We start from the raw sequence: 22012 nt of genomic DNA, 5'->3' as shown, positions 1-22012 counted from the left end.
ATCAACTGCCTGCTGGCTGAAGGCAAATTTCTGCACATCTTACAGGAATACGATGTGCAGAAACACCATCAACATTTAGCTTACTCAATCCATTCAAAGCCTTAAACTCCTCAGTGAGATCTCTTTATAGGTGCTAAATCTCCAGATGCTGCAATTTGCAATGCCTGTTTGTTCCCCTCACTAATATCATTTCCCTTCTCTGCATCTATTCCAGCAGATCAACAACCTTCCTAAAATGAGGCTTCCATACCTATATTGCAGTTTGCAAGATGTGGCCTAACCACTCCCCTATACAAGAAGATAATCACCTCCTTATCCGTGCTGACAAAATTCCTGTATATTATTGACAAAACCTGTTATGACAGAACTGTCATAGCAGCCTATCTGCAGCAGCATACTCTGATTACTGTCATTAACCAACTTGCCAACCTTTGTGTAATCTGCAAACGTAGACATTAAACCTGATTGTTATGCCTTAGATATCATACCTCCATCAATATTATTAATAAATATTGTAAACAATATTTGCCCAGCACAGAACTCTGCACAATCCACTGATAACCATGGTCCAAGAAGAGCAGTGCCCACTGATAACTACTCTGTCTTCTTCCACTCAACCATCCCTTTATCTATAGCAGTAATTTGCCCCTAATGCTGCACTGCTCCAATTTGTACAGCACTGTTTTATGTGTAGTAATATTAAAAGCATTTCTGAAATCTAAGTATGATGTCAAAATTATTTTTTGCATCCAGTTCCATTGTTACTTCCAATCAGGTTGGTCAGACAAGATCCTTAATAAATCTGTGCTGCCACTGCAGTATAATTGCATTCCTATCTAGATAGACCTGCATTACTTCTTTAACAAGTAACTCCATTATTTTTCCTGGAACAGAAGTCAAATTTACAGGTCGGTAATTACTCAATTCACTCTTTTATTCCCATTTGTGAATTGGGGATATTTTTACACACCTCCAGTTCATAGGAACCTGCCCACAATCCAATGATACTCTCATAGTTATGGCTAAAGGTTATTTTTACCTCTTTTGCTACCTTTCACAATGTAATTGGATGGATCCCATGTGCCCTATTTACATTTAGTTCCCTGTAATTTATATACAGGGAGTTAAATGCCTAGCCTTAGCCTGTCTAACCCACTTTACAGTATCTCTTTGCTCTTATGAAAAGTCTAGTAACTTATGTGATTACTTGCCCAAGTGCTTCACATTTATAATTCATTATTGGTAACGGCAGTTGATACCACTAAATAGATTTTAAAAACTGTGTGACACTATTGTAGTCACTTTTGCAAAAGCTTTTTCCCTTTTCCATCAACAGTAGTTTAAGTGAATACCACATCAGTACACTGTGATCACTGCCTTCTAGTGGTTCTTTTATCTGCAGGTTCTTAATGCACAAATAGTCACTGCTGTACTCACATCCAGAGTATTGCTTTCCCTTGCTGCCTCTAAAACAGTCATCTATTAAATTCAAAAAATTTTGCTACTGTGCGAGTGACCAAGCCACAACTCCTCAAATAGGCCTCTGAGGTTGGGTATATTCATATTACGTTCTTAGCGTTTTTTCACCAACCTTTCATGGAGTAAAATAAAATTAAAATAAAATAAAACAAAACAAATCTTGATAACTATATTTACAATAACCTGTATTTACAAAATTAATATACGTATTACAATATTAAAAGTATTAAAACACAAGATTAAAATGCATTAAAATATACTAAGTTAAAAGCGATAAAATCCTGTAGCTTTCAAAGGCTCCAGCCTTCTTCTTCAGCAGTACTCTCTATTATTCAGTACACCTTTAAATATCAGCAGGGTAATGGTAGGCATCACATGTTTCCATTCTCACGTGTTCCGCTCTCTTGCATTTTGGAACCGGAAGTGGCTCGAACGGAAGTCGTACGGAACCGTTCATCCTTTTTTAGGATAATAGTCTCTAAAAGGGGGTGAATCCGTACACCCCTATCCCTATTAATGTTGGTTGTAGAGCTGATCCGCAAACTCTCGAGCCACTTACGGTCCCAGAACTCTCGAGCCACTTACGGTCCCAGAAGCCACAAGTTCTAGTCAATATCTAGGAAGTTAAAATCCTCCATTATAAGACTTTCTGATTTACTGACATGCTATTTGTCTGTATAGTATTTTGTTATACTCGTCACATTCATTAGGCCTATAACACTCCTACTCTCATTTTTGTTTTCCTACTGCATATGTCACGCCAAACTGAGAAAACATTGCAATAACCATATTGTGTCATGGCCAGTGCAGTGACTTATATGTTATGTCACTGCACATATTATTATATGTTATGTCATGGCCAGCCATGACATAACATATAATAATCAAAACCCAGCTTAATTCCTGAGGTTTACCATGCTTCTCAATCCCCACCTAAAAATTGAGGAATTCTCCCTCTAACTAGTGGAATTTCAATATATATCTCAGTTCATTAGTTAAATGTTGGAATTCACTTAAACACCAGAAGTAAACCTAAACTACATGTATTAAGCAACTAAATATTACAAAAAAAAATGTACATAATATATATGCCCAGTCACTTAACGTATACAGTTTTTGTAAATTAGGTGTCTACCTATACTAATTTTAATAACTTAATCTTTCAACTTAATCCCGTGTCTTTTGTGAACACAGTTTGCCTTGGGTACACTTAGTGCCACATAGATTGGAGTTCTGTTTTCATTCCAACGTTAATGTTCCAAGTTGTAAATAATGCTGTTTTGAGCTTTTATGTTGTCACTGTCTAGAGACAGTCAGGGACAGAGCTTGAGCTAATTCTCTTTAGAAATTAACTATTTTTATCCACAAGTTGACCTAAAGTGACTTTCATCTCTTATCATATTGACAATACCTAGTAAGTGAATCTGTTATTCATTAAAAATGGTGTAACTCATACAGCTTGGGATGAAGCGGGTCAAAATTTGGTATGGTGCCATACCATTGAATAAAGATGAAATGAGAAGACAGCGAGAAACTTTGGACAGGTATACGGGACATATATGGAGTTCTATAAGAATTACCAAAAAAGGTCACATCGCAGAAGTGTATGCAAGATGCTCGAAAATATGGTCACATGACATCATTATGGCTAAATGGGCCTGACAGCGGTGAACCGTGCTCAATATAAGGGTGTCTATAAGATTCGGTTGCAACAAGTCCCATTCTTCCGCCAGCGCAGACCTTAGGTCACCAAGTGATTGAGGAGTTGGCTGAGAGCATGAAATGCGATACCTAAGGGCATCCCACACATGTTCAGTTGGATTTAAGTCTGGTGATTTTACTGGCCACAGCAGTCATTGGATATCTTCAGTTTCAAGATATTCCTCCACCACTTAAGCTCTATGTGCAGTGGCATTGTCATGCATGAAAAGAAAATATGGGCCAACTGCACCCCTAAAAAGTTGCACATAGTGTTTGAGGATCTGTTCTCGGTCCCTCGGCGCAGTTATGGTACCCCTATCAAAAACATGAACAGGGGTGTGACCATTGATTATTATTCCACCCCACACAAGAACACCAACTCCACTGTAAGTCTTCCTTTTTCTGTTGTGGGAGGGATGGTACCACATTCCTTGTTGTCTCCAGATGAAATAACTTGTAGAATTTTTGGGCTAAAACAGGACTCATCAGAGAACAGAACTGTACCTTATTTGTCAGGGCTCCAAGTCACATGTTCGCGTCACCAATTTCAACAAGCTCTGTGGTGGTTTAGGGTTAATGGGATACAAACCACTGGCTTCCTTGTGTAGAGGCCACTTGAATTGAGCCACCTTAACACAGTCCGATTGTAAATCTTTTCACCTGTAGCCTCGGCAACCTCAAGAGACTGTTGATGACAGGACATTGTAGAATTCCATCTTGCTGTTAGAGCTAGATAGCAGTCTGTTCTGGATGACATAACCCTTGGGCAGCTCCTCTTGTAATGGTTCCTGTCTCTTGAAACTGCTTCCATAGTGCCGAGACGACACTGCGTGGCACATTAAGCTAAAGTGCCACCTCCTCCTGTGACTGCCCAGCTTCAAGTCATACAGCAATCCACCAAATCTCAGAGAATCATCTAAACAAAAATGACTTGCCATCCTGAGTACTGGAGATGGAGCTATCCCACAGAGCAAGCAAAAAAAACAGGATTGAATTGACGTTATTACAATCCATGTATAATTATTTGCATAATGTGCAGCTCTATAAGGTGGTAGATCAATTTCTATTAGATGCTCGAAATTTGCATGCCAGGAAGCCTATTATATCAAATATTTGCCTTGGCAACACTGTTCACAATAAAGTATTCATGAAAAACATTTTGTTCTATTAATTTTTTATCAAGCAGGTGGTTTTGTACCTACTTGGATTACTCATCGAACAATAGCCTCAGTTGGTGACTTTATGGTGAGCAGAGAATAAATGTTTCAGATCTAAACAAGCTCAGTTATGCTATTTTTAAACAAATCACATGATGCAGGGCTGGGTTATTTTCTTAAACTATTTCAGTCCTTCGTTATAATAATACCTCACTTTGTTGAAATGCTTCACTGGACCAATGCAGTCCAGTAATAGAATTTATATTATACTTATAACAAATTATGTGAAGTTTTTCTTTCACATGCTTACCACCCAACACAAAATCACTAATTGAGGATCTTGTTGTCTGATGAGTTGCCCAAGTACATTTGAAACTGTTCACAACAAGTGCCTTTGAGTTTTTAATGATGTTATTCAGTTAAGAATAACATTAGTTACTTAAATTGATTTATGGATAAATATAAGTAGTTTCTGAAGAGCTTAAGCCCAAACTTTGTCACTAGGAGGAATACATGGGCAGGCATGAAAATAGAGCATAATGCAGAATTGGGGGGGGGGGGGGCACCTCCGTAGCCAGGTGGGAAGGAGCAGCAGTGCATACCACACGCTTCTTGATTAGACCGGGGTTCGAGCCCGTCACCACCAAATATGGAGGATGCGGAAAGGTCAGGGAATGACCACCGCATATTCCGGAACAATATGGCCTTAGTTGCTAATGCACCTAAAAACCAAACAACAGCAGAATTGGCATTATTTTCTCAAACCTTTTCAATGCCATTTTGAAATAGCACCTGCCTTCTCTACTGAAAACTCCTTGTTAATTAAGTAATAAAATCCCAGTATTTGATTTGTTTTGTGAGTCTAAAGTAGATATCCCAAATTATATTATTACTGTAGCAGTCAATTTTTTAATGATGAACATCTTTCATTCCATCTTTTCTCTCGAAATACAGTAGAATTCCAGTTATCTGAATACTGGTTATTCAAAATTTCATTTAACTGAAAACTTTTCAATTTTATTTTTTCCCATAATTTCACTCAAACAAAGTGACACATTTAATATTTAACTGTAAGAAAAAAAATAATAATACATTCATGATTCCACTTATAAAGAATTATGAATGAAGTAAAGAAGAGTAAATTTCATCCATAAATTACTGAAAATAAAATTATGTGATTGCCAATTTGCATGATAAACTAATATGGCTGAAACAAAGATGTTATCAGATTTAGTCAGATGATCAAAGAGTGTCGTCATTGAATACTAATCCAAATTAGGCAGAAAATGAAGAGGGACATTTTGATAAAAAGTAAATATTGAAACTAACAGTAGGGAAGTGTTTAACACCCTTCAGATTGCTACTAAACAGACCAAATTGTAAAAAAAATATTTGAATGAAAACCAGTTAATGTGTTCAAAGGAAATGTAGAATTTTGCAGTGGAAAAATTCTCTCTCATTAATTTCTTGTCCTACTTACCCCCCCCCCCCCCCCCGTGTCCATATGTGTGTTATGATACTACTTGGCCAGTATTTGATCCACATTCAAATTCCCATTTTATAGAGATATCCTTGCGATTAATTGCATACACACATGCACACTTAACTGCCTTAAATTTTGTCACTTTTATAGCAACGTTTCCTGATATAATCTTCACTATTTACGATGCTTTCAAAGAATTTAGTTTTAAAATGCCTACAACAGTTTGGTTTCAGAACACTAATGATAATATAACTCAGTTTAAAATTACTTTTATTTTCCCTTTCTACCTCTGGCAGTACTCTTGCTAATTATTTATTTCTGTTTTCCAGCGCTTCCATTAGTGAAATAATGGAAATTCAAATTGCCATTAATATTAATATTGACAAAATTATGTAGAGAAGCAAGCCTTTGAAACATGGGCCAGGTGGGAACAGTAGATGGATAGATGGAGATTTATATTGTCCATAAGTTTAATTTTATGCCTTCTTATGCACAATAATAATGTCACATAACTAAGTTTGTTGTTTAGTTTACTCAGCCCATTAAAAGGCCTTAAACTGCCTGAGTCTTGATCAGGTTTCCCTAGACATGCCTGGTTTTCAAAAACTAGCTAGCAGGCTCATGTCTCTCTTGATAAGAACCCCTTTGTACATTGCCTTGTCATTCTTTTCTGTAATGTCCACATCTTCTTTAAAGTGGGGGTCTCTTAAGCCTTTGTGAAATATTCAAGATGTGACTTAACCACTGCTTTATATCAGTGACATGCATAAGAAGGTGAATTCTCTGTTATTATGTGCACTACAGGTGAGTTACATATCAAAAAGATGCAAGCTTACTCATAACACTAATTCTGAAAGAGATGAGTTAGAGATCAATTTTATGATTATATATTGAGCATATTATATACAGACAGACAGCCATATAGAGTTTTAATTTCACTTTTTAAATGTGTGCTATGAAATATGGAAGGGCAAATTTTAAAGGTGAGTTAGAAATATCTTTCTCTTCAGTCACAATGTTTTATTATTGTGTGTTTGAAGGAAATATAGAATTTTGCAGTGGAAAAATTCTTTCTCATTCATTTTTTAGCCTACTTACCTTTTATCCTGTAAGATAGATTGCATTTGAAATTGATTGCATTTGTTTTATTGTGAACAACAAAATAAAATGTTTTATTATTTTATTTTATTTTTTGACGGGGGGGGGGATCTGCTGGTAAAGTTAAGAATCAGAAGCGGTCAAACGTTTGTGTGGTGCTGCTTTATACAACATAATAATCACAACTTTGTCTATTTGCAAAGTTCTTCAATATCAGGCATCTCCAGCCTGTGGACCATGTATGTCCTATTTCTTCATATTGTGCAGCTATGTAGGCAGCTCTAAGTGTAATGCCCTATCCCTTCCTCAGTTTAAAACTAGCATGTCACAAAATATAGTTTCACATTGACTGTTTAAAAAATATCCATTTTTAGTGTTTTAGCTTTCTATACTGCTTTCTTATGTTGTTTTGTGTATCCTCCTCAGTATATAATAATATTGTTACAAGCAGTATAATAAGAATGTTATTGACATCTTGTTATAATTGTTTGATTTTGTAGTTTAATTATTAAGTGCAAAAAAAAAAAAAAAAAATTAAATTGTAAATAATGGCAATGAATGGTTCTTGTGGACTATGCACCTAGTAACCCTCAGCATTTTATCTGTTTTTATCCCCAGCCAAAAAAAAAAAAAAAAGGGTTGGACACCACTGCTGTATATCATAGACAGAGCCCCATGAGCTGTTCAAGCAGCCTGTCTAAACTATTGAACTTCACACCCAATAAGATCAGATGTGAAGTTCTCCAAGCAGTGCTGTAGACTGCAGTGAGGCAGGCAATGATGTCTTTTGATGATTTAGTGTACATTTGCTTGTAGAGATATAGTGGTAGTCATAATCCCACTGTATAAGGCAGTTGTAAGACCACACTTGAGGTACTGTATTCAAGCGTAGAGGCTGCACCTAAAAAAAAAAAGACATTACACTTCTTCATATAGTCCAAAGATGGACCAAGGTGCCTGGTAAGATCAGCAAACTGGTGTCTGTATGAGGGGATACTTTGGATGTGTGAGCTACAGAGGTTGGAAGCTAGGCACCTTAGAGATTTGATATTGAGGTGTTATAAGGCTCTGAGAGGCAAAAATAAAATGAGTGAGGATGGAATGTTTACTCTTATGAATGATTCCAAAACTAGGGGCCATAAGTTGAAATTAACAGAAGAGGTTTAAACAGGATTGTGTAACATAAGAAGTGGGGTTCCACCAAGGATCAGTACTGGAGCCACTCTTGTTTTTAGTTTTCTTAAATGACAATGATGGAGGGATAGATGATGTGATGTCAAAATTTGCAGACGATATCAAGATTGGTAGAGTAGTTAATAAGCACCAAGTACAGCTTCTCCAGGATGATTTAAGTAGACTTCAGAGATGGTCAGAAAAGTGACAGCTGAATTTTAATGCAGTAAAATGCAAGGTGTCCACTTTGGTAATACAACACACCCAATAATTTATACACTATGCAGTTGAACTAAAAACAGTAGAAGATGAGATTTGGTAGCTACAATACAGTTGTGTATGAAGTTCTCTGAGCAGTGTAGACAGGTGTCAAGGATGGCTAATGGTGTCCTATCAATGATTTATTAAACATTTGCTTGTAAGAGAGGTTATAATACCACTGCACAAGGCAATTGTGAGACCACACCTTAAAAAAACATGGAACTCCTTGAAAGAGTCCAAAGCTAGGCAGTGCACCTGGTGAGACTGACAAAAGGGTGCCCGTATAAGAAATGACTTCAAATATGACTGCAGAGCTTGGGAACTAGATACCTTAGAGGAGATATTATTAAGATCTATAAGTTCTGAGAGATGAAAGTAAAATGAATGATAATGAAATTTTCAGTGTTAGAAATTATTACAGAACTAGAGTAAATTAAAGTTACTGGGAGAAAGGTTTAGACTGGATTGCAGAAAGTTTTCTTTTAGCCAGCGAGTTGTTAATTATTGGAAAAGTTTCCTCCATGGGTGTTTAAGGCTGATATCTTAATGAAATTTAAAGCTCAGGTGGCACACATCAATTGGACACTGAGGGCCCACAGTGTCCAATTAATGAATTATCAAACATTTGCCTGTAAATGATAGGAGGTCGTAATACCACTGTATAAGGCAATTGTGAGCCCACACCTGAAAAAGACATCGAACTTCTTGTAAGGTCCAAAGACAGCAGTATGTCTGGTGAGATTGGCAAAAGGGTGCCCATATGAGGAAAGACTTGAATATGTGCACTGTAGAGCTTGTAAACTTTATACTTTAGAGGAGATTTGATTGAGGTCTATGAATTGACTGCCCTCCCGGAACTAGGGAGGGCAGTCAATTCAGATTATGGGGAGAAGGGCTTTGACTGGATTGCAGGAAGTTTTATTTAAGCCAAGTTAGTGGATTGTTAATTATTGGAATAAGTTTCCTGCATGGGTGGTTGAGGCTGACAGCTTAGTGAAATTCAAAGTAGAGCTGGATAAGATACCTATGTGAGGTGGAATCAAATAGGGTTGGGTTGGGTTTTTTTTTTTTTTTTTTTTTTTTTGTTTGTTTGGTGCAGCGAAAGCCCAGGGCTTCCTTGCATCATGCTGCTAATACTACTACTATTCTGGAAAATTGGAAGTTTCATTTTGTTGACCAGTTATTGAAGAGTTGCTAATACTGTTCACAAACAGCAGTGTATTATCTCATGACATTCTTATACATTACCCATTGTGTTCAGGACATGATAAAAACATTTATAACCCTAACCTGTGTAATCAGTTCTGATATGCTTCTTTTGTGAAAAACTAACCGGAAAACTAAATTTTCAATTCTCAGATTATTTGCTTCATTTTTGTGGTTCAGCTGTATTTATAATAATTTTGCAGGTCATTAGGTTCCTTTACATGCACAGACAGAACAATGTAAGTTCTCTCTTTAACTAGTGGAATTTTAATATCTCTCTGTCTTCTACTAATTAAAATGCAGAAATTCACTAAAACATCAGAAATAAATTTAACTGGATATTTTAAAGCAGTAAAACAAACTACAGGATATATACAAACAAAACAAAACATGCTCAGTCTTTTTCACTTAATAAATAGTTCTTATAAATTGTGACCATTAGTACTAAGATTAATAACCCAAGCCTTGAACTTGCACCTTTCAAAATATTTTTTTTAAATAGTAAATAACGTTTTTGAGTGCACTTTGTCTTTGATACAATTGACAGACAGCACATAATAAAATGTAGAATCAAAAATTATTTACAGTAGGTGTTTTAATTGCATTAAAGGTCGATTTTTATGTATTGTTAATAAGCGATTTTTTTTTAATGTCATATTTTAAAAAAACATCTATAAAATTTTACCTTTTGTCGAAGAAATGAGGCTCAGAGGCTATAAATGATTGCTGACAGATTGTCACAATTGTTTTCAGAGGTGAATGCAGTATCATTAAGGATGATGCGTGGTGTGGGAATTTTACTTGTTATTGAGGTTTTGCCTATTGCTCATATAGATTAATTCTTGCTTAAGGTTTATGGAAATCTAACAGCCAGATTTGGCAATTATCTACATTGCCCTGCCATTATAATCCAGAGACCACCTCCCTCGATAGTAGGTTATGTCCTACCCAAGCATCACGTGTTGCTCATGACTATAAATATGATCATATGCCTTCGAGAAGACAGTAGTAAAATCATCAATGAAAGATGCCATGATTGATGGAGTTAACAGACTTATAGTGTGCAATAATAGTGCCATATAAGTAATCAGTCTGTATGTGACATGTCATGAAATGACCCAGAAAATTCCCAAAGCTGATGGAATGCAGGGGAGAGTCCTGCAAAGAATTATCCACCTAGAACACAGGTCAACATTGTTGTAGCATGCACACATCCTCAGTGAAATAATTGGACACACCAACATCAGTACAGTACACAGGATGGTGCATGATGGTGGGTTACCATGGTCATGCAGCTGTCCACAAGCCACTAATCAGCCCACTGATGCTATACACCATCTAGTTTGGTGTAAGGCCCACTGTTTTTGTACTCTAGACCAGTGGAACACTGTCTGGAGTGACAAGGCAGAGTACATAGTCTACGAGTCTGACAGCTGTACCTGGGTGTGACAAATGCCCAGAGAAAACACCTGCCAGACTGTACTGTTACAACAGTGCATTGACAAGATGAAGTGTGATGGTCTGGGGCTGTTTTTCATGGTTTGGTCTGGAACCAGCGATTGTTTTGGAAGAAACTGTGAATGCCAAGGTCTATCTGGAGACATCCTGGACAGTAATGCATTAACTACATTGTGGCATAAAGGCTAAAGATTTCCGCACATTAGTAGTTTTCCTGTAAAGCAGGAGTCTGCAACCTGCGGCTCTTTAACTTTTAGCCCACATGAAGCAAAGTTTGAAATGAAGTTAGAGGACTTAAAAATCAGGGACATGTAGAGTGCAAAGACTAAAATGCCTTAAAACTGAAATTGAGGATTTGGAGAGGCAAAAGGCTGCCCTTGCAATTCTACATAAATGGATGCTGATAGATGAGTTGAAAAAGCAAGACCAAATTGTGTTCAATGCATGGTGTAACTTACCAGACACGTATATAAATTTGAAAATACAGTATTTGCATTTGGACTTCTCAGTTTGGTTCGACGAATTTCTGCGGGCAAATATTTTTGGACATGAACTATATTAAAAATAAATCAAGAAACCATCTGAACAATGCGAGTCTCTCAGCGTGCTTAAAGGTGAAAATTACGTCGTAATTCCCTGGTGTTGAGAGACTCACCCAAGAAGTTCCAGCAGCAAAAGTCACATTAGTTAGAAATATTAATTTCTAACTAATGTGATTCCATTTCTATTCCATTTCTTAAAATCCCCAACCCCCATCCCAGCTTGAGCTGAAGTGGGGCTCTTCAGATTCTCTCTTTTTTTTAATAAGATCAAAAATGGCTCTTCACTCAAAAAGGTTGCTGACCCCTGCTGTAAAGGTTATTTATAATTGGATGTGTTTAATATGTGATGCTATCAATATTTTCAAGCAGTAATAAAAATTATAATTTTAATTACTGCTTGTATAAACTAATTCCTGACAAGCTATGTAAACTAATATATCTTGTCAATTTTTTTTTTTTTTTTTATTGTATATATTTTGTGCATTCTGCATTTATTTTTAAATAGCATTTTTTCACAGAAGCAGAATAAAATATAATGAATGTTGATTTAAATATTTTCTGATGTGATTGCAGTTTTTTATAAAAATTTTCACATTTGTTTTAGCAGTTTGATGGTGACAACATTGATGATCTTTGCCAGAAACTACGACAGCTAGCTACAGATAGCCATAAGTTTCGTGCAAAAAAAGATAGGAGACAACAAAGGTCAAGTTTTCGTGATATACTAAGGGCAATTGAGGTAATTTTGATTACAAAAAGTTGACATATTTTTGTCTTATTATTCCTTCCACTTTCTTCTACCAGTTGTTTTCTTGCAGTGTAATCTAAGAAATGTGAATTCTAAGAATCCAACACATGCTTGCTTAAGCATGCAAAATGAAATGTTGACATAAAATAAATTGGTATAATTTTTAAAATTATCTTCTGATTATGTACTTAATTCCTACTAGATACAGTAAACTGTAAAATCCAGCACATTTAAAAAAAAAAAAAATTTTTTTTTTTAATCCAAAAATATGAAAGCAATCTGGTTTTCACGTGAATTATCACATTTCTCTTTAAGGATACATGCCAAATCTTTTCCTTTAAATTGTTTTTGGTGTTAACAAAATTTAAATTGTATAGATAATAGTTTAAATCTTGTTAGCCTCAAAAACAATTTATGCCATAGTTTGCATTACATTCAAACAGATGATCCCACCAAAAGATCAATTAGCCATTTGTTTAAAAGATAATATGTTCTTGTTTATACTCCAGCCTGACCACCAGGTCAGTGGAATGAACAATAAATCATCGATACAAATGTTAATCATATTTAGCAGTCACGGACTTGAACCCTGGTTCACTCAAAAAGTATGTGCTACTGCACTCACACTCCTGACCACTCGGCTACGTCAGGCCTATGACTGATGACTGCTGTGACAGCCTGTTTCAGAACTAACAAGTTCCATATTAGGTAGCAGGTGGGGTCTACACACAGGCAAAAGAGTTGTGAAGAAGTTTTTCAATGTAAGCTGCTATGTGGTATATGAAATCAGTTTTCAGAGTTTCGGTATAGCTAAAACTGTTTTGTCTGAGTGCTGTCATTAGAGAATATTGTTATCTGATGAGGACTGCTAAGTTCTGAAACAGGCTGTCATAGCAGACTCACATTTTTAAGCAAATGCCAGTTAACCTTTTGGCAAGGCCATCTGTTTAAAACAACACTTCAGTATTCATTTCATTATCAGTGCAGTTTAAATCTTTGCTGGCCACAAAAAACAGATGAACAAACAAGGTAGCCCTGCAAACATCTTGTGATTTCTCTGAATCCGTATGCTTTAGCTGTATTATACTTTGAATTTCTTTTAGTGCTGACTGCACTTGTAGAGGCTGCTACCTCTATAACCCAGAAAATGAGAACATTTGAGCAGAAAAATTAGAACTTTTCAGGATACCTACCCTATGATACCACAACTCACCTTAAATTCTCTTAGTCTTTTAGAAATGTCCTTTGGCTTTGCTAACAGTTTATTATGATAATCTCAAAGAAAACATTTTATGTTCACTGGCAAACTAATAATATGTTAACCACATTTTAATTGAATATCTCAAATTTCTTAAATTAACAGGATTCACTCTTACTAGCCTTATATGGATTTCTTTACAATCTTAAACCTGCATACTCTCACAAGAAAAACTTTTGTGTGGTATAGACAAGAAAACAAAAAAATACTCATATTTTTCTCAGCATACTCTATGTTCTCTACATTTCTTTTATGTTTTTCTGCTGATGCAGTTTTTCTCAGTAATTCTGGCTTGTTGGCCAACCATGAGTTGATATCTCCACATGCTATGACAGGCTGTCGTGGCATATGGAGATGATGCTGGTATGTCCTGAATTCAATTATGTGACTCCACGTAAGAGAGAATTTCTCTTCTTAAATCATTGCATCTCCATTATTGAAAATAGTCTTTCAATGAATGCATTGCGTTGTGGCGGCATAGAAAAGAAAAAATTTAAGCAATTATTAAGAACTCTGAGTACAACTCTTGAGTGTTACATTGGCTGAAATAAGTAGCCCATCTTACATAGAAGGAACAGAACTATCAATATCCCTAATTTCTGCTACAATTTTTTTAAATTACAAAATGATCAAAACATTTCGCATTGTCCACCCACACTCTTTTGTACAACCTAATTGTTGAAAGCACGCTATCCCACTCAAATGGCTCCCTTAATGACATCCACCTCGATGAACAAACTTCCCCTAGCGGTTCCAACCACATGTCCAAATATTCAATGCAAAATATATACAGGGTGTTTCAGTTAAACGTTTCAGAACTTCTAAGAGGGGTAGGGTACATCCTGACAACTCGAAATCATATAGCAATGTGGGGTCGGAAATGCTTTCCTGAAGCGGTATTGTACACAGAAGTCGTCGTGCAGCACAGATTTGATTTTCGGTCAATGTATGGGCCGGTATTATGGGAGATCACCTCATCGGACCTTACCTGTTACCGTGTCATCTAACTGGACCTATCTACTTTATCTTTCTGCAGCAAGTATTGCCGCAACTTTTGATAGATGAACAGATTTCTGCATCGACGCAACAGACAATGTGGTTCCAACACGATGGAGCCCCTGCCCATTATAGCGGAGATGTTCGTAACTACCTGGATGTCACATTTGGTCAACAGTGGATCGGACGTGGTGGTCCCGTGCGTTGGCCTGCTCGGTCACCCGACCTATCATGTCTTGATTTTTATTTCTGGGGTCATATGAAATCGCTAGTTTATGACACCCCTGTTGACAATGCTGAGGAGCTGGTTGCAAGAATCGCAGTAGCTGCCGAAGTAATTCGAAATTCGCCTGGAGTATTCCAGAATGTTCGGATGTCCATGTGTCGGAGATGTGAGGCGTGCATTGTAGCCCGTGGAAGAAACTTCGAACACTTACTTTAATCCATGTACCCTTTGCTTCTTTTCATGTATTATTAAAACGATTTCTCACTTACGGTCCCTTTTCTTTATGGTGCTTCTGTGTACAACACCGCTTCAGGAAAGCATTTCCGACCCCGCATTGCTATATGATTTCGAGTTGTCAGGATGTACCCTACCCCTCTTAGAAGTTCTGAAACGTTTAACTGAAACACCCTGTATAAGTTGTGGATATTTCTTTGGAAAACTTCACATTTCTCTGTATATCTCTCTTCTCCAGCATTTCCTTAACTCTGAGGAAAATGAATTGATGTTTACTTCTTTCTGACAGAATATCTCATACAGAGGCAAGAAGTTCAATAACCTCTATTAAAGAATTGTCCTTTAAATTTTACATTCCTTTAAATTTTGCTTATGTAAATTAAAGACTGACATTATTGTTTGCCAATGCACAAGATAAACTTCATTAAATTCATCTTCAAAGAAAAGTTTTAAATTCTTGGGGTGGGGAGGATTTTCTTGGGGCAAAAAGATTTTAGGGATGGATTACTTGCTACTGAAAGGATAGAATTCTTTCACTAGCAAGTAATAATGAAAGCCAGAATGTTCTGCTATGATACAGAAGCTTTTTATAAGTAGCCTCTCTAAATTTGTAAATTATTTTTCATTTTCAAAACGTACAGCGTAGACACTGAAATAATTGAAAATCTTCAGAACAATAGAGTAGATGTTATAATGGATGGATACATTAACAAAAATAAATTATGCCACTAATATAGTATATAGATTTGCAATTCCTGCATATTTAGTATCCTTTGCCTACATACTTTAAAAGGATCAGGAAGGTGGAAAAATATGACATTTGGTTAACAGTATCAAAACAGGAGCAAAATCCATAATAAAGGTGATCAAAAGTGATATGGACAAAGTTTAACAGAAGAAACGGATATTTTAGAAGTATGAAGTAAATAATTTGAATATGTTCGAATTATTTACTCCATGTTCTAATGAAGGAGCTGCAGATATCATTGCGAAGAGGAAAAGATTGTTGAAATGGAAAAAAAATTTTGATACTACCTCTGTCATTCAGGTTATGGAGAATATCAGGTATAAAAAGGTGGCATAAGTAGAATAAATTACACCTGAAATGCTGAAAAGTTGGAGAATAATGTCTCGTTGGTTACATCACGTGATCCATGGGTCGTTTTTCAAAGTATAAGTTCTAGAAGATCAGAGCAGCTGTAATAATATGTAAAAAGGGAATTGAAGTTAAATGTGAAGATTACAGAGGAATTTCACTCCTTAATCTTACTGGGAAAAATCTGTGAACGTCTCATATAATTATGTTGGACACTTGAGAAAAGATTCAGGTTTTTGACCAAATAATGAGATGCTCATATCAAATATTCGCACTAAGAAAATTTATAGTCATTAGAACACAGCAAGAACCTTTATTCAAGATTTGTTGATCTTGAAAAAAGCATGACATTGTACCTGGAAATCTTTTCTTTCAAGTTTTTGAAAGATATGGCATAAAGGATAATCTTTTAAGGGAAGTTTATCTACTTTACAAGCTGCAGGAATGACAGACTTTTAAGCTACTGTCACGGGTAAAGGGAAGGGTTCTTGTTTTTGTAGAGGTGGTCATACACAGACTAATAGCTTAACTTAACAGCAGCCACGAGCAGATGTAAAATTGCTTCTATTTTGGCATGCTGGGGATCTATGTGCGAATAGTAATTAAGTGGGCTGTGTAAAAGTAACTAAAATCACAAACAGGTACACATTTACTTGCTTGTGCACTAAGGAGTGTAGTAAATAACTTTGATGAGTTAAGTCATCAAATGCTGTGTTATAGTAGGTTATGTGTTAGGGCCACGCTTTTCAGAGTTCCACTAATACGGCAGTTTTCAGTTATATCCATGTCCATTATGTTCAGAGTTTTACAGAATGATGCGCTCAGCAGCCGAGTCCAAGGAAGGTGTCAGGTGCCATTTTATTGTTGGTGATTCAGTCTGTTTACAGCATATGATAGTGTAAACATGTTATTAGGCTTTTATGTGCATTCACCAAAGAAAAACAGCTGTTCCACTTTTTCGTCTTTCGGCAGGGTCTGGAACCTAACCCGCCATATGAGTGGGACTGTGCTGTAATAGAAATATTGCTCGATACATTCTACGTTGATATCAATATTTGTATAAGAATAAGAGAAGTTTACTGCAATATGATATGTAGAACACTTCCATATGATACTCTCCAGAAATTAAAACGAATAAAAGATTAATGTAAAATGATTACAGTAAAAATTCAATTGAGCACAATTCAAAAATTAATTGGAATTCAAAAAACAGTTCTAAAAAAATTAATTAAAGTTGAAAGTAAATTTAGAAAAACGATTTTCCTTCCTGAAGCAGACAATGCTTTTCAACCATATATCGTGATCACAGGAGTGGAAATTACAGTGTTGTGAGCTTGAATCTTAAATAGAGTGATTATTTGTCTTTGCACATGCACACAAAAGACCACAAATCAGAGACTAGATATGGACGACGAACGGTAACAGAATTCTCATGTAATTTAATTTCAACAGCTTCTGCAATTAATAGTCTCGTATAATTATGTTGGACACTAAGTATTTTGGCCTCGTTAAATAAAAATGTATGTTTTTCGTTAACAGCATGAAAGGCCAATTCTAACACTGCTCAACAAGAAGCACAAACTGAGGACACGTGCTGTTTTATGTGGACAGTGAGCGGAAATTGCATAGACCCTTGGTACGACGAGTTGCAACCACTGCAAGAAATGTATATCAAGTCATTTATTTGGGACACAAATAAATGACTTGGTATACCAAGATTGCACGAATGCGAAGGAATGCGATGAAATTAGGTGCCAACTCAGCGTGTGATGGGCCTTTATGAGAGCTTGAAGAACAGGGTAGATGCTCTCGAAGGATTTAAATTGAGAGGCCCATCAAGCTCTAAGCTGCCCACATCAATGCCACAGCTTGCACTTGAACATCAGGCAACACAGCAGCAACCCCCAAGGCAGAATGCACTGGCCCCACAGGAACTAGTTGTTGTCAGTGACTCTATTATCAGGGAATATATAGTGCAAAAAGGATAGGCACAAAATATGATGTTGTTGTTGTACATGTTGGCACCAGTGATATTAAGAGTAGTAGAATGGTGGAATTACTTAACAAGTACAGATCAGTGTTGAAAAAAAGCCACAAGTTAGAATTGAATTTGAAAGTGTCTGCAATTCTACCCACACATGATTATATGATGAGAGCCTTGTCAATCAATTTGGCCCTAGAGATATTGTGCAAGGCTCGTGGGGTAGAATTTTTCTCAGCCTGGTCTGTGCTTGTTAACAGGAGTGACTGCTTCTATGGGGATGGGATATACTTAATTAGAAAAGGTGCAAGAATATTTGCTGATCGAGGCAGTGTTAGGTGGGTCGGAAAGCTGCTAACTTCGGGAGATACACAGACTAATAGATTAACAATAGCCGCCTGGCAGAGGTGAAAGTGATTCTTGCACTGCTTCTATTGGAATGAGCGGCAGTCTGGAAAACAATGTGTGTGGGGGATTTCAGTGACTACTAGGAGTCATTGTGGAACAAGTAAATACACAGGCTGTGTTAGTGTAGCTAAGAATAAGAACAGATGCATGTATACTTGTGTGTACACCAGTTCTAGGAGTTTAGTAAAAAAAAATTTTATGAATTGAGGTGCTGGTCAAAACATCAACGGCAGATATTGTTGGGATATCAGAGACGTGTTGTCACACACGGGCTGTGTTAGTGTAGCTAAGAATAAGAACAGGTGCATGTATACTTGTGTGTACACCAGTTCTAGGAGTTTAGTAAAAAAAAATTTTATGAATTGAGGTGCTGGTCAAAACATCAACGGCAGATATTGTTGGGATATCAGAGGCGTGTTGTCACACAGATATAAGGAATTCGGAATTGGAATTTGGGGAGTACAATGTGTATAAGAAGGGAGGAGGGGGTTATGTTAAGTGACACACAAAATCTAAGTGCGTTCATCCAGTTGACATGGGTGGACAGTGGAATGTTGAGTCAGTTTGGTGTGACATAAGCACTGGGAAAGCAAAATTGAGAGTAGAAGTGTGTTATTGGCCTAATAACTCTGATGGGTATAATTAACAACTGTACAGAGAAATGGAGTAAGCCAGTAAATCAGATTGTCTTATAATGGGGGATTTTAATTTCCCAGATATTGACTGGAACTTGTGGATTGGTCACTCACACACAAGCAAGGCTTTTATGGATTTATTGGATGATTGTTTTCTACAGCAGCATGTTAGAGAGGCAACAAGAGGGAGTAACACTCTTGATCTGATTATCTGTAGTAATTATTCATGCATTAGAAATTTGCAAATAAAGAAACCACTAGGTGCCAGTGATCACAATGTGCTGATGTGGGATATACTCAGAGGTGACTACCCATCGTGGGTAAAAGGAAGGGTTTTTGCTTTCGTAAAGGTGGCTACGGTGGTCTGAGGCAGTTTTTAAATTCTTAGAGTGGGACCAACTGATTATGTTATCAACAGCAAATTCTAAATAGAAACCATTCAAAAATTAATCTTCGAAGCTACTAGGCTTTTCATACCAACTAAGAAATATTGTTCAAGATTTAGGCCTTAATGAATGTGAGATGAACTAATGAGACGTGGCAGAGAAGAAAAATGCATGGGATGCATATAAATTAACAGGTGACACAGAAGCATATGTTAGATATAAGCTGGTCTGTAATCAAGTTACAAAGTAGGTTAGGCAGACAAAGGATGCAAAGAAAAACAGCAAAGAATTCTTTACTTATGTAAACTCTAGAAGAAAGAGGATGAATCAGATTGTTCCACTTGATATAGATGGTTGAACTGTTTATGTTATCAACAACCAACTGATTATGTTATCAACAGCAAATTCTAAATAGAAACCATTCAAAAATTAATCTTCAAAGCTACTAGGCTTTTCATACCAACTAAGAAATATTGTTCAAGATTTAGGCCTTAATGAATGTGAGATGAACTAATGAGATGTGGCAGAGAAGAAAAATGCATGGGATGCATATAAATTAACAGGTGACACAGAAGCATATGTTAGATATAAGCTGGTCTGTAATCAAGTTACAAAGTAGGTTAGGCAGACAAAGGATGCAAAGAAAAACAGCAAAGAATTCTTTACTTATGTAAACTCTAGAAGAAAGAGGATGAATCAGATTGTTCCACTTGATATAGATGGTTGAATTGTTGATGATCCTGCTCAGGTAGCTGACAAAGTGAATAAGTATTTTGCATCAACATTTACACATGAAGAGTTATTTAAGAAGGGGAATGCCAGAGGTGTATTAAATTCCGGCAGTGAGCTAAATGATGTTGTAATAACTCAGAGCAAATTGCAGCAGAAATTGTTGAAGTTAAACATAAGAAAGGCACCTGGGATGAATGGAATCTATCCATTATGCATTGATGTGAAAATTTAAGGACCAGACAGGTTTTCACATGTAGCTTCTCATAGGTGTGGCCTGGATATGGGAAAAGCATGTCAAAGGAACCTCATGAGGTACAGAAATGATGAAGGAAGCAACGACGGAAACAAAACAGTACAGAGGGACTTTATTCGAAAATGGCAACATAGCACTGCTGCCATGATACAGATGCATCACTGCCAAAGATGGAACAAAGGGAAAAGAGGTGGTCCTCAGTAGGAGATATGGCCACCCCTAATGTTCATTCAGGCTTTGCACTGCCTGTCCATACTTAGAACAATATTGTTGATAAGTTCTTCTGGTAACATTGTCCTTTCCTCTGTCAGCTGGTGACATTTTCTAATCTGTGTAGACGTGCCGCTAGGTGTTTGTCTCCCCAGAGCGTCCTATGTGTGTTCAATGGGATTTAGATTGGCAGAACAGGCAGGCTAATCCATACAAACAATGTCGTCACTTTCCAAAAGCATATCAACATCTGCAGTGCAATGTGGTGTGGCGTTATCATCCATAAACGTGAACTCAGGGCCAATGGCACCTCAGAACAGACGCACCTGGGGAAGGATTACCTCAGTACAGTAGCGTGCACCGGTTACAGTACCGCCTTCCAGTATCTGGAGTTGTGTACGTCCATCCAAGATAATGCCTCCCAGACGAGAACACTCGACCGCCATATTGATCCATTTCAATGATGTTTGCGGAGTGATACCGTGTGCCAACCTTTCGCCAGCCAGATTAGCTGACATCCAGAATCGCTGCTGAGACTGAATCTATTCTCATCGGTAAAGAGAACCTTAAGTAAAGATTTTGTGGTTGTAACCTTTAGAAATAGTGTTGGTCCTTAAGTTTTGCAAACCAGTGTATTAAAAGAGGCAGCAAAGGAAGCGAACCCTTACCCATAATTATGAGAGCTTCCTTGGACTCAGGGGAGGTACCTATCGACTGGAGATGTGAAATGTCACCCCAATTCACAAAGGAGAATCAAAGAGTGACACAAGTAATTACAGACCCGTTAGTTTAACTTCTGTTCTGGGGAAATTAATGGAGTCACTGGTTAAAGAAGCACTGCAGTATCATCTAGTTAAGACTTCAGTTATAGTTCAGACATAGCATGGGTTTGTGACCAATTTGATTGAATACTAGGATGTGGTCACAAAGGAACTGGATGCAAAAAATTATTTTGATATCATATACTTGGATCTTAGGAAAGCTTTTGATACTGTTGCACAATGTACTACTGTACAAATTGGAGCAGTGTGGCATTGGAGGCAAATTGCTGCTATGGGTAAAGGGATGGTTGAGTGAGAGAAGACAGAGAATGGTAATCAATGGACATTGCTCTTCATAGACTGTTATTGGTGGAGTTCTCCAGGGTTCAGTGTTGGGTCCATTGTTGTTTTCTGTATTTATTGATGATATTGATGAAGGTATATCAGGCTTAGTGTCTAAGTTTGCAGACAATACAAAAGTTGGCAGGGTTACTAGTTGCACTCATGACAGTACGCTACTGCAACAGGAT

The 22012-nt window shown here is 36.9% G+C and overlaps 1 protein-coding gene across 2 annotated transcripts in view; it reads left to right on the top strand.

Moving 5' to 3' along the window:
- Positions 1–22012, top strand: part of Ifrd1 (Interferon-related developmental regulator 1) — a 185481-nt gene that overhangs the window by 126264 nt on the left and 37205 nt on the right. Inside the window, exon 9 of one of the 2 annotated variants that reach the window (XM_090371688.1) lies at positions 12166–12297. In XM_090371688.1, coding sequence (XP_090227814.1) covers positions 12166–12297 — 132 coding nt within the window. Of the gene's footprint in view, positions 1–12162; positions 12298–22012 lie in introns of both variants that reach the window. The other variant, XM_090371687.1, reaches the window with a different exon arrangement.

Source organism: Mastigoproctus giganteus, chromosome 4 (genome assembly GCF_048544385.1).
Source record: "Mastigoproctus giganteus isolate SK-2022 chromosome 4, ASM4854438v1, whole genome shotgun sequence".
NCBI classification, from domain to species: domain Eukaryota; kingdom Metazoa; phylum Arthropoda; class Arachnida; order Uropygi; family Thelyphonidae; genus Mastigoproctus; species Mastigoproctus giganteus.
The sequence above is the reverse complement of the archived record's forward strand: the minus strand, read 5'-3'. Positions and strand labels throughout refer to the sequence as shown.